Raw genomic sequence first — 13,553 nt, forward strand, 5'->3', positions numbered from 1 at the left:
ATGCACGGGCTTTTTAAACCACATTCTTTTAAAAGTGTTTCACCTAGCTTTAAATTAATTGTGTTTACGTTAACTGTTCATTTGCCAAAGCAACAATAAGAAAAATGAGGACCTCCCAACTGGATTAAAGCTGTTTAGACTATTGTGGGTGAAAGATAATGCAGTCCAATCATAAGTTTTACTGCAAGGTAATCATAATTGTAGGACAGATTTACTTTACTTTAGTGCAAAGTGCAGAACTATCAACGCTATTAAACTAATAACACACAACGTTAATATTTTTTGAAAAAAATGTGAAGCAGAACCTTTCTCTGTATTTTGCTTCTTGGTAATGCTAAAAGATTTAGGTTCTTCAAGATTCTATTCCCCAGAAACCGCACATTTTCCCAGTGGTAATGCCAAATTGTGTCTGTCACAAAGACCCTTATTAGAACAACCCGTTTCTGTGAATTTCAGGGTCACTACTGCCAGGGAATATTACATATATCAAGTCCTGCATAGGTATTGTTATAGAGCTTGCTGAAGTTTAAAAAGAATAGAACAACACCCCTTGCATCCTTATAAGGTGTGTTATTCTGGCCCACTGTTTACATGCTGTAGAAGGCACTAAAATACGAGTTACTTTTACTTACAAATCAGTTCTACATTTTATCTGTATGCCTTAATTCTTAAAATCTGGGACCTAAATATATGGCTTGCCAGTATAATTTTGGTATTAATTATATAGCTATAACATCTCTATATGCATCAGCACAGAAGTTGCTTGACACATTACATACATATATACTTGCACACACACATACATGCATGTCAGCACATCTGCTCCATCATCTGCCAGATGAACGTTCAACACTAATGTGAAGCATAAGGCTCATTTTGGTGGTGGTTAAGTTTTTTTTGCATGAATCAGGACTTTACAACCACCCTGTACAAATAAACTTATAATATGAAAGTGTCAAAAGTTAATACATTGTGTGTAGGGTGGCTTTTGTTTGTTTTTTAGTCATCTTGTGCAGTCTGGGCGAGAGAACTACAAAGCTGTATCTCTTAATAAAAGACTTTCTATACAGAAAAAATACACAGAAATCTCAGGATTTATAATACATTTAGAGTCATATTATTTAATTATATGTCAAATAAATGCCCTTTTGTTTTTATGCTCGACTACTGACTTTAAATTATTTCACTATATAGCTGGAAAGTTACAATAGTGTAAAAAAAGCTTTCCCCCTCTGCTGTAATACGTCTGGATAACCAAAAGTCTGGTACATGTAAACACAAAAACATTTTGACACAAAGTCATACAGTGTTGCATGCATGTGGAATACCACTGGTTTATGAAACTGCAGCATTTATTAACATTGATTTATAATATTAAGGGGTAAGGATAGTTATGGAATAACTACACTATCTTACTTAGTTAAAGACCTTATCAGTTTTTACATTTTTGTTTATTAAATTAAATTTAACCAGTAAGATAACTCATTTTACATGGGGCTCTTGATCAAGTATGTGCCTAGCCAATGACAACTGTCTATATCAGAACATTATTCCAAATAATCTTGTTCAAATTATTGGGAATGCAATTAATTTAGAAATATGAATTCAAAGTTTTACAAAATGCTTTAAAACTCAACTTGACTGTGTTTAATAATTGATTAACTAGGAAGACTTCAATGAGATGGAGCCACCTGGTTTTGTATCTGCAGTAAAAGGTCATATTTTCTCAGATCGGATTGCACCTTCTTTCAGATGGTTTTAGAGTTAATCAGCATTACATGTTTGCATCACTCCAGTTTGACTATTCATGTAGCATATACCTATATGCAGGGTAGGGTTCATCTAAAATGTTATGTAACCACCGTAAAGAAACAACCTTATTTATTTTTGGCTGAATAAGGTTTATAACTAGCTGAGGCAACACCTAGATGATGAAGAAAGGTGCTGTTCTTACAAGCTAGAACCTTGTCATCTATCTCCTTCCCTCTACCTGATTGCATGGCCCATCAGAGCTACTTCTGTTGCTCTTACAGGTAGCTCCTGTATTTTTCTTCTGTAGACACATGAACAAATTGCTGATAGAAAGGATTAAATGCTCAAAGGAAAATTACAATGTCATGGTCAAAACGAAATTGAGAATTGCCTTAATAGTGGTGGATAGGACCATGTAGCTCCTTGAGCACTGTTGAAACAAGCATTTCAGAAACAACCTGGACTGTCTTGATGGGCATGTTGGTCAATGCTGCCATTGGGTTGTGGGACCTGCTATCATGCCCCTTGTGATGTCACTGGGGTGCCTCTGCTTCCCCATAATTGTTGCTGAATAGTTGAACAAGTCTCACACAGCCTATAGGTCTAATGTAAACATGTAGATCTAGAGGTCTAATTTGCACAGTTTGCAGACAAGGGGATTGTCTTGTTTTATTTTCTAGAAATGTTTGGCTAGCTGTTTGGCTAATTATTTCTCCATGCTTTCCCCACGGTTATACTATGCATTTATCATAGTTTACCATGGTTTGCCAAGTTTCTTTAATATGCTTTACTATGCTTTCACTATGCTTTATTACATTTGCCTGTGTTTTTACAATGGTAACATTTTATCAAGGTGCTATTATGTGAAAGGTGCCATTAGAGAAAATAAGAGAGATCCAGTGGTGGTTCAATGGGTTTTAAAATGTACAGGTTATGATGGGAAAAGCAATTGAACTACTGTGAAATTTAAAGTGCCCAACTCCATGAGTGCTCACAAGTGCCTGTGAGTATTACTAGTTTCGATAACCATCATTTTTTCTGACACCAGGAGCATTGGGGCAAAATCAAAGACCTCACATCCATTACACAACACAAATCACAGTTACAACTTTAACACAGACACCATTTTCACAGTATGTTGTCAGGACTGTAGAATATGCGTTCAGAGCTTAAAATAACATGCAGCTATTTTTAGGATACAAGAGCAAAACATAAAAAACCCATAATAATGTCCAAGTGTGAAGCATACAATTCAAAATCCAACATAACAATGTTGATGGCTTCTTAATGTTCAATTACAATACCTGTGCTCTGTCCATTGTTTCCCATATATCCTGGGTTCTGTAGGTGATGAATGGGGCATTGCAGATGCAGCATTCCACCATGACCGGGTGGACAAAGAACAGTGCATTTCTCATCGGCCACGGAGAACTCGAATGCACTTCTATATCTCGATGCCTTGAATGCGCTTTCTGTTTAATGTCTGTATGATGTTTGTTCATCTTCTTCCATTTTCTTATCTGTGTGCAAAGGTAATAAAACACAATGTTTTATTGTTACTGTTGAGGTCATTGGGGTGTAAAAGAGTGTTTAACCATGATGGAATCACTATGACTCTGAACTGCAGTATGCAGTAAAAGAAAGCAAACCTGTCATCAACGACTTTTATTTTAAGGAAAACCAGTGCTTACAAATTACAGTGTTTCACGAATTAGACAATGTTATTGATTGGTAGCTGAACCACTTTGTAGGGCCGGTTCTGCGTGGTAAAGAATGCACAGCTGATCTGTTCCCATGCTTCTGGACTTCCGATCCAAACTGTTCCCTGCAAATGTGAAGCTATCTGGCATTCACCAGTGTGACTGGGGGAACAGATTGTATTGGAATGATGTCAAATGTTAATTGATGACTTTTGGTAAACGTTCTGACACATTGCTTCATTCTTTCAAATTGTGGACAATTGGCAGTCATTCTATTTCTAATAAAGATTTAAGTTTGTTAAGCCACGAGCTCAGCTTAAGGCAAGGTAAATTGAAAAAAAAAAAAATGCTTGAAGCAAGTTCTGTGACATTTAGAATAAACTGAGCCATATTTAAAGTCATGTGCAATTAGTTTACACTGTATGAATACTCCTTTTGTTACATGAATACAATCCCAATACATAATTTTAATATTTTTATCCAAGAACATATTAGACCATAATATGAATATTTGTAGAATAGCTGATTATGGTTTTCTATTCCTGCCTATGAATTATTATAGTGAAATGAAGCACTTAATTTTCTCATGCTACATCCATCATCAACTTAGATAGCAATTTGTTTTTTGGTTCATCTCCTTAAAGATGAAGCAATAAATTACCTTCTGTATCTAAGCGCTAAAAACATTAAACCCTAAAGCTGTTTTTTTTTGTACTAATGCATTTACTGTGTGGCTTGCATATTCATGTATGTCATTAAATATTGCTATCGTCCCAGCAATTTATAAAGGTCAGGCAACATTTTACGGGACATTTTGTTTGTTTATAAAATGATACAAACTAGCTTGCTAACATTTTAGCAACAATAATACTGTATACAAGAAAAATATCATATCTGTAAAGTCTGATGTTTTCTGATTTTCATCATCTATAATTCAATCATACATAATCAATAATACAAGTAAAGATTTCAGGCTGAGTCTTCATCAATGACTGACCTAGGCACAACAGTCAAATGTAGTTTATCTTTGCCTATTTTAAACTACTTAAAATCTGATATTCTACATATTAGAAAACGATTGAGTGCAAACAACCAATCAGCTTCCAGATCTAGCGGGCTTCTATTTTGCATAGATACCTGCTGGAACGTTGAAGAGTTTAACTGTGAATTACAATCCATGCACAAATACCAGCTTTTTCCCTTAACATTCAAATCTACAAATAATCTGATAACATAAAAAAAAACTACTTAAAAAATATTTTCTGACGATGGTCTAGAGACAAAGGAAATCATGTTTGTGACAGAACATCGTAATGAAGGCTCAATTTGCAGCTACCGGACAGCAAGTCAACAGGGAAGACACATTTGGTCCACAATTCTGTCATCGACTGGATCCAAACAACACCCTCCCTCAAAACCAGCCAGTCAAACTGCCAGCCCTGTTTCAGTTCTTTCCGCACCAGCCAATCCACTCCCTGTCTGCTTGAATGATGCCCCGCCTCCAACAACAAGTTTCGAGTCAATACTACACGGATTATTCAACAATTGTACATGTCCAGATAAATTATAATAAGAAAGAGTAAGACCCCAATAAATAAATATGTTAGCAATAATAATAATTTTAATAATCTTTCTTTCCTACTTTCACCTGATAAAGAGACCTGTGAGGTCTTGAAAGCTTGTGAATAATTGTTGTTTAGTTAGTCCAATAAAAGGTATCACATCTCCTTCTCTTTGTCTATCATCTCTGGACTAATACGCCTACCATTTCATCTATCAATAATAATAATAACAATGTTTTCTCTCTGTGTATGTCATTTTTCTATTCTAATTATGTTAGGGACTATTTTCCACAGCGGAATGTTACCTGCCGAAATATCAGAAGTTCAAGGTAAATATAGGTTTTAAAGTGTTTTTTTAAAGAGCAAATAAAGAAATAAATCATTTTCTAATAGCGATAGCACCCTCTCGATACGGGCTCTACCGTGTGGTAGATGACCTTGATTTTCGTTAGCGCCCTCTCCTACGGCTCGGGACACATAACTCCAGTCGCGTTCATCTACCACACGGTAGAGCCCGCATTGACAAATACAAAAGCATCTCAGATTTATCATATGGTTTATGAGGTACCTCTACTCAATTCAGCCATTTTGAAACTATGATCATAGGAAGATTTGGAATACAGGCATGCTGAATGTATAGCAAATGACTGTCTATTTAAACCTAACTAGAAAGTCTTGTTCAAGCTTAAAAATAACATTTGCTTATCATTTAAATTGCTCATAATTTTAAATTATTTGCTATAACCTTAACTTAGCTATTTCTAAAGGTACCTAATTTTACAGTTAAAATATTCTTTTGTAGCAGATGGTTTGGTTGTGCTTGTCTTAGTGCACAACCTCTCCAGCTAGATTGCATAGCAACGCACAATCAGGGGTCTGTGTGAAAGTAAGAACCTATGTTTTGGTTTCGTATTGGTGTGCCTTTGGGAACTAAAGAGCGCAGGTGGGTTATTTGTGATGAATTTAATAATATTTGTGTTCCAGTATTTGTGTTCTAATAGTATTTGTTTTCCAATGTGTAACAGCCCAGCAATCAAAAGACTGTTTAGGAGTAGTTGTTTGTACATAGGATGTGTAGTCATTTCCATACTCAGAACATTGTTAAAGTAACTGTAGCTAACAAAATAATTCCTAAGGTCTCAATTGCGCAGTTTTGAAAGAAACACATTAAACCATGTATTTATTATTATTATTATTATTATTATTATTATTATTATTATTATTTAGGGCTGTCAGAGTTAACACGTTAACGCTTGCGATTAATTTCAAATGCTTAATGGCGTTAATTTTTTTGTCGCAATTAACACTTTTTTTTTTGAGCCTTAGAACCATCCATAGTTAAAATACAACTCCACGCTCTCGTGCTTGTTTGTCAATCGACTGCTTGAATTTAGATATAGCTTTGCTGACGAAATAAGCTTGAATGATGGAGAAAGCTGCTACAGGGCTTTTAAATGGCCAGTTTTATTACAAAACCCTTACAGATGGGTCTTTGGATAAAAGCAAAGTTATTTGCAGCTACTGTAAGGGTGAATTTGTGTATCACCGAAGTACATCCAGTCTGAAGTATCATTTACAAGCAAAACACGGAGTTGATGCAGGCAGCAGTAGTGAGAGAGCTTGCAATGCAGGACAGCAGCAGCAGCCTACTCTTTTAGAGTTCGTGCGCAGGAGGCAAAAGGACAAGTCAACGAGCAGCAAGCTAACAAACGCAATAGCAAAGTGGATAGCTGCAGCTTGCAGGCCAATTAACGTTGTGGAAGATGACGGCCTGAGGGACATCATTCGGATTGCATCGAACAACTCAACATATGAATTACCATCGAGAGCCACCATCGTTACGAGAATACATGAACTGTATGAAAACGAGAGGGCTAAGAAAGTAGAGGAGTTGAAAAATACACAGGCTGTTGCCCTCACTGGAGACCACTGGACATCGATGAGTAACCACAACTTCCTCAGGGATACAGCGCACTACATCGATGACAATTGAAAACTGCATTCACACGCTTTGACCGTCATGAAAACAGAAGAGAGGCACTATGCTGAAACGTGTGCTGAGCATTGCATGGATGTAGCAAAGCAGTGGAGCATTGAACAGAAATTTACCACACTTGGAACAGACAGTGCACGGAACATGATTGCAACTGCGAGACACCTGCCTTTTGAACACCTGCCTTGCACTGCGCACAGTCTGCAAAGGTCAGTCACAGTGTCCCTGCAGAACAACGGGTTTGACAATGCCCTAGCCAAATGCCGAAAAGTAGTTGGGCATTTCAAACACAGTCCACCAAATGCTGCAGAGCTAGAACTACAGCAAGTTGCAAATGGGCAAAAGAGGAGTCACTTGCACAAGACGTCACAACAAGATGGAATTCCACTGGCCACAGAACTCGACCCAAGGTTCAAGAACCTGAAGTGCCTTCCCAGAGCTGAGAAGGGTGAGGTGTGGGCTATGGTCAACACCTTGCTGAAGGAAGAGAAGCCTGCACAGCAACCCATCGAAGCAACAGAGTCACAACCACCAAAGAAAAAAGCGGCCCTCTTCTTGTGTTCAGAGTTTGAGTCCGATGAAGATGAGGAGTCTATTGAGAGATGTGTGGAGCGTTACAAAACAAAGCCCTGCATCAACATGGAGGACTCTCCACTGCAGTGGTGGTCACAACATGCAGGGGCACACAACAGGCTGTCCCCCATTGCACGCAGGTACCTGGCAAAGGCTGCCACATAAGTACCTTGTGAGAGGTTGTTTTCTCTCTCTGGGCATATTGTCCAGAACAAGAAAGCAGCTTTATCAGGTGAAAATGTCAACAGGCTTGTTTGTCTTAGTAACTGGCTCAGTGGAAAGGAATAGGAGGATACAAGTGAATAGTGGCTGGCAGGTTTATGTTCTTTGGAATGTTTAAAAGCTCTTTGTTCTTGGTATTCATAGAGCCATTTTTCCTATACCTCATTTGGAATTGCTTCAACAGGTGACAGAGAGAGAGAGAGAGAGAGAGAGAGAGAGAGAGAGAGAGAGAGAGAGAGAGAGAGAGAGAGAGAGAGGGGGAGAGAGAGGGAGATATGATGTCGCCAAAAGTTTGCATACCCCAGTTTGTGGAAATATACATATGTTGGGGATTTAAACTGTAGACGACAACAAGCACACATGTGTTCTAACTTCATTGCTCAGGAAGTAGGCCTATTAACATTGGGGGCATGAAAAGCTGTAAATTACAGTGAACTTTGGTTCTAAAATAAATGCTTTAAAATTTTCTGATACAGATTATTTTGTGTTTCTTTCCCTTACAATAAAACACAGTATGCCTTTAACATATCACACTGCTTTTTAAATGGAAAATTGTTTATTTAGGGCCAAATTTGAGCACATTCAAAAATTGCTATTAATCGCGATTAACTACAGAAAATCATGAGATTAATTGTGATTAATTAATTTAATCATTTGACAGGCCTATTATTATTATTATTATTATTATTATTATTATTATTATTATTATTATTATTGATTTATTTTCATTTTAAAACAGGCACCTGGCACTGCACTAAGGCAGAAAGCTCTTATTTGGCTTGCCTTGCCATTTGGGAAATCTGTTTCTGCTTTAACTGCTTGGTCATTTCATACCTTTAGTGTCTTCTATGTCACAGCATGTTACTGGCTAAAAGCAAATCAGTCAATAGGGGAAGCAGCTGATTGGTGATTGACAGGAAAGAAGCCAGTGAGGGGTGGAGACAATCACCATTTAGGTAAAAACGACCTAGGAAGTATAAAACAGTCTAAAATCATGGCTTGAAAACAGAGTAATGTAATACCAGATAAACATGTATGTTTACTAAACATGTGTTCCTTTCAAAACTGCACATTCAAGACTTATATAATAATGGATGTGCATGGATGAGTTTACAGTTACCTCAGTTGTATATATTTATAGGTTTAAAAGATTTGTCAGGCAAATGGTATTTATTTTTAATATGTATTGCCCAGAGGTAATTAGTAGTTGACAGAAGAGGAGATTGGTTAAATACATAAAATAAAAAAATAAAAAGTTTTCAACAGTGAAACCCACAGGTCAAACAAGGACAGATTAAAGTGAATCTGACAGCTTGTTTTTTTTATGATTCAGGCAGTACAGTTTATATCAGGTCACAGTACTGACAGATTTATATAATTTGCAGACTAAAAACAAGATGAAAAGCTTTAATAAAGTCAAGATTAACAGTATAAAATATGCAGTTAATTAATCGTGATGGAATCCAGAACCAAGAAACTTAAATGTGAGTCTTTTACTTAATTGATGCTTTTCCATGGAAATGCTAAAATAACTGTTTACTGTCCTACACTTACTGAGCCTTGCATGCAATGCAATTAGGTTTTGAAATAATGACCGACCAGTTTCTTTTGACAAATACATACTGCATACCTGCCAAATTTTGAAAATACAAAATCAGGAGATTTTTTGGGGTGCGGGGGTGGTGGTGCTGAATTAAGATATATACATACCATAACTGTTTCCCCTGTACAGCGAGCGAGTGAGCGGGCAGGTGGGCGGGCGAGCGGGCAGGGGGCTGGGGCGCTTGTTAGGGAAAAACTTAGAGTACTGAAGAATTACAATTGGCTATCTGAATTATCAAGAGTTTTCTGAGTCTCTTCGGGAGATGGGAGATCATGCCTCTATGGGGTGTTGGAATGTTTTAGCTTATTTACCTGTTTTAGAATACTGAGCCCATTCACAAAGCTTGAGTTATTTAAAGAATGACTGTTTTTATGAATACAAGGTTGACATTCCTGATATTGGTAAAAAAAAAAAAAAAACGTATATATACAGACTTCATTCACCATTGTAATAATTGTATTGTATCATCAGATAATTCCTAATGTGCTGTATTGTACACCTAGTTTAACATGCTGTGGGAAACATGAATTTACCTCTGGCAATAACTATAGGACTTTGTCATAAGCACCAATTTATTGTAAGTAATACCCAAGCATACTAAGTATGGTTACAAAATTAAATAATGTATTTATTAATAATACTACTAATAATAATAATAACAAATAATACTAATACTACTACAACAACTACTACACTACTACTACTACTACTACTAATAATACTATAATAATAATAATAATAATAATAATAATAATAAATACCAACACCGGTTCAATACAAAATAATCTCTTTTATGACAAAAGGAACTCAAATAACCATATACAGCTTTTTTTTTTTTTTTTTTTTTTTTTTTAGAAAATAGCACTTGATTAGCACTTGTGTACTGATAATAGCTTAAATTAATTAACATTGCCTCATAAGGTGAAGTATCTGTAAATGTTCTAGGTTAAAGTCCTCAACTTTGTTAATAATTTCTGCATAAATCTTAGCAGAATTTGTATTATAGGTTTATAGTTATACATGTCAGTCAATAGTTTTTTTGTCTTGTGAAATATGATTAAGTCCTCCCAATATGTCCAAAAAAAAATCAATCTTTCTGATTTTTCAGATTCTTTGTTCAGAGCTTTGTGCACTTAGTTTTGTTTGAACTTAGTTGATAAGGTTCCTGAATAGGATTTAAGGAGGTCACAGACAGCTGTAAATGATTATGCAATTTTTCAGATGTTCGAACTTTAGAATAATTTTAGTCAGACAGAGTCTAATGTTATTGAATTGTAATAAAAAAAATAATTGTACTACATTTCGGCACCAGTTTCCTTTTAAATGGCCAATACATTTTTAACACAGTATAATGTGTCACAGAAAAAAAATACTGATAACAACTGGTGGAATGAATGTATAAATATGTGGAAATGGCAGATATCATGGTGTTTCAATGTTATTCCAAATATTTGGAATAATTTCTTAAATACATGCTAATAAAATGTATATGTGTTCACGAATAATACCTGGAACACAGTAACATGTTCTGTTTGATGAGTCAGTTTAATTTTATGCTGACAGAAGAACATCTGTATAGGAAAACTCAGTCACACACCAACAAATATGAAACAGGCTGTCCTACATTGAGGAGCACAACATAGATTATAAACTGCTTTTCCATTGTCTGATTCATTTTCTGATTACGTCAAGCAATGTGCGACAGAACAGGATTGCATTAGCTTTTTAAACACATTCTACCTTAACAATCAAATGCATGAGTCATGGAAGGGTATAAAACATGAAGTACTGTAATTAATCACCACCTAATAATAGACTTAACCAACAGCATATACAGTGTAAAGGAAACTCCACACTGGAAATGCATTTCAGTCTGGGAGGGATCTTTTCTTCTCTTCTCTTCTCTTCTCTTCTCTGGGGCCTAAGCATAATTCACTCCTCAAGCTGTGTTCAGTTAATTCAGTTTCAAAATTGTACAGAATTGTGTTGCGACACCCACATGCCCACAAGAGCTAAGCAATAGCATTAAATGTAGAGCTAAGAAACAGCACTAAATGTATTTCATGCATGACTGGATCACCAGGACTCTACTTAGATCTTGAGTGATGAGAGCGAGAAGTCCAAGACCCGCATTTTAAGAACTACCTCAGCTTACACAAAAAAAACATTCAAGGAAAAATCGGTAGCTTATCTGACTGAATAAAGAGACTGTTATACAATAAATCTTAAAACACTGAAGCAAAGTAGTGTTTGTGACTCATGGTGCCAGGACAAGTCAAGTTCAGTACAATAACTATCTAGAGCAACTAGAGATTAAAAGTAAGACCAGTACATTCAACACACGTAACACAAAAGGACCAAACTAGATAACATAGTTTACTTCAGTGGGACATCTAATATGTGGCATATATGTATTCAATAAGTTTAAAAAAAAATAAAGAATGAATATACATGGGCAGATCTAGGCAGTCCTGCCCCTTTTGTTAAAAATGTCAAAATATTGCTTAGTTTAACAGTATGTTTCATATCAGGTATCCCTCCTTCATGACAGCCTAGACCCCCCCCCGTGGAAGTCTGGGTCTACCCCTGATATTAGGGATTACTAATATATAGTTTCATATACAGCAGCCACTTCCAGATACAATAAGAATGATTGGTTTAATAAATCAAAAATAAATGTTGTTGATACTTAACCCACCCTTGAAACCAACACTAGAACTAAACAAACTGCTGTAAACAAAATACAAATAATATCACACCCTGTGTTCATATTGTCCTATTTCTTAGACAAAGATTCCTGATCATTGATCATCCACAGGGCTCTGGTGTCTGATTGATCATCTATAGGGCTGTGGTGTTTGTAGTTTTAAATGGCCTCTTATATATTATTAACTAACAGTTAACATATATATATATATATATATATATATATATATATATATATATATATATATATATATATATATATATATATATATATACACACACACACATTAACATGTTTATTAGCTGTTTGTTAACTGTTCACAGGGCGAGAGCAGGGGCTCTATACTTTGTATAGGACAGTGCATGTACAAATCGAATCTGTCCAAGCAGATTATCTTTGCTAGTACTTTTCCAGACTGAATACCTTGGCCTCCCATCAAAATGTCTGCAACTGGCAGTCTGCCAGTCCTTGTTCTATGACTGCCGGGTAATCTTTCAAACTTAGTGGGTGATGGGATGTGACTGGAAAAGAAAATGCAATAACCGCTAAAAAGAACTTGTAACTGCTGAAGAAAAATAATTTTTAACCTCTTTCAATTGACATATATAGTACTGTAGTTGATATTTAGGAAATGTGCTATAGCTGGACATGCTCTTTTTCATTGCTGGTCGATATTATTTGATTCAAACCACAATGGGACATATTTCTCCTCTTAGTCAAAGTTTTTATTAAACAATAGAAAAACCTAAAACATTTTATGGTGAAAGCATTGCAAATACAAAGATGCAATGGTAACTGAATTTTGATACGAGATCTTTCAAATGCCTATATTAACAGTATCCTACACATTGGCAGCCATTTGTATAAAATATTTCTATAGATAAATTCCAATTTAACAACTATGTCAAATATTTAAGCAAGTTATATATTTATAGTCTACTGGTTACTTAAAGTTTGCAACAAAAATACTACTACACTATTACAAGGACAGCTTGTTATCTGAATGTTGGGTTTTGATAAAGAATATACTGATAAAGAATATTAAACAGCTGTCTACAAAGCATAAAAAGTATTTGTTTAGCTTTATCGACTATGAAGCTATTTTTTTTTTTTAAGTTCTATAGTTATTTACTGCTTCAGACACAAACGACATGAAATGGTAACACATGCTTCAACATGATTCAACAGTTCTATAGTGTTACAAGTTGACGAATGTAGCAACATTCGCTACCACACATAAACTCGGCTTCTCTGTGCTCATTCGTTCCCATATGATTTGTTAAAAGATTCAATATACCTCTATAGAAGCTGGCGGCACAGCTAGCAAAACATTAGGATTATTGTCTATTAACACAGTTCCGGTGTAGTCAAATTTGTGGATTTATTTGACTTATCTGTGTCACTGAGTTTTGGAAGAATGATGAGATTCAATGTATTTATA

At 35.6% G+C, this 13,553-nt stretch overlaps 1 protein-coding gene across 2 annotated transcripts in view; it reads right to left on the reverse strand.

Moving 5' to 3' along the window:
- Positions 1 to 13,553, reverse strand: part of LOC121316985 (serine/threonine-protein kinase Sgk1-like) — a 44,734-nt gene that overhangs the window by 21,789 nt on the left and 9,392 nt on the right. For both annotated transcript variants that reach the window (XM_041252448.1, XM_041252449.1), the window contains one exon: positions 3,057 to 3,272. In XM_041252448.1, the coding sequence (XP_041108382.1) occupies positions 3,057 to 3,272 (216 nt within the window). The remainder of the gene's footprint in view (positions 1 to 3,056; positions 3,273 to 13,553) is intronic.

Source organism: Polyodon spathula, chromosome 6, assembly GCF_017654505.1.
Source record: "Polyodon spathula isolate WHYD16114869_AA chromosome 6, ASM1765450v1, whole genome shotgun sequence".
Classification (NCBI taxonomy): Eukaryota; Metazoa; Chordata; class Actinopteri; order Acipenseriformes; family Polyodontidae; genus Polyodon; species Polyodon spathula.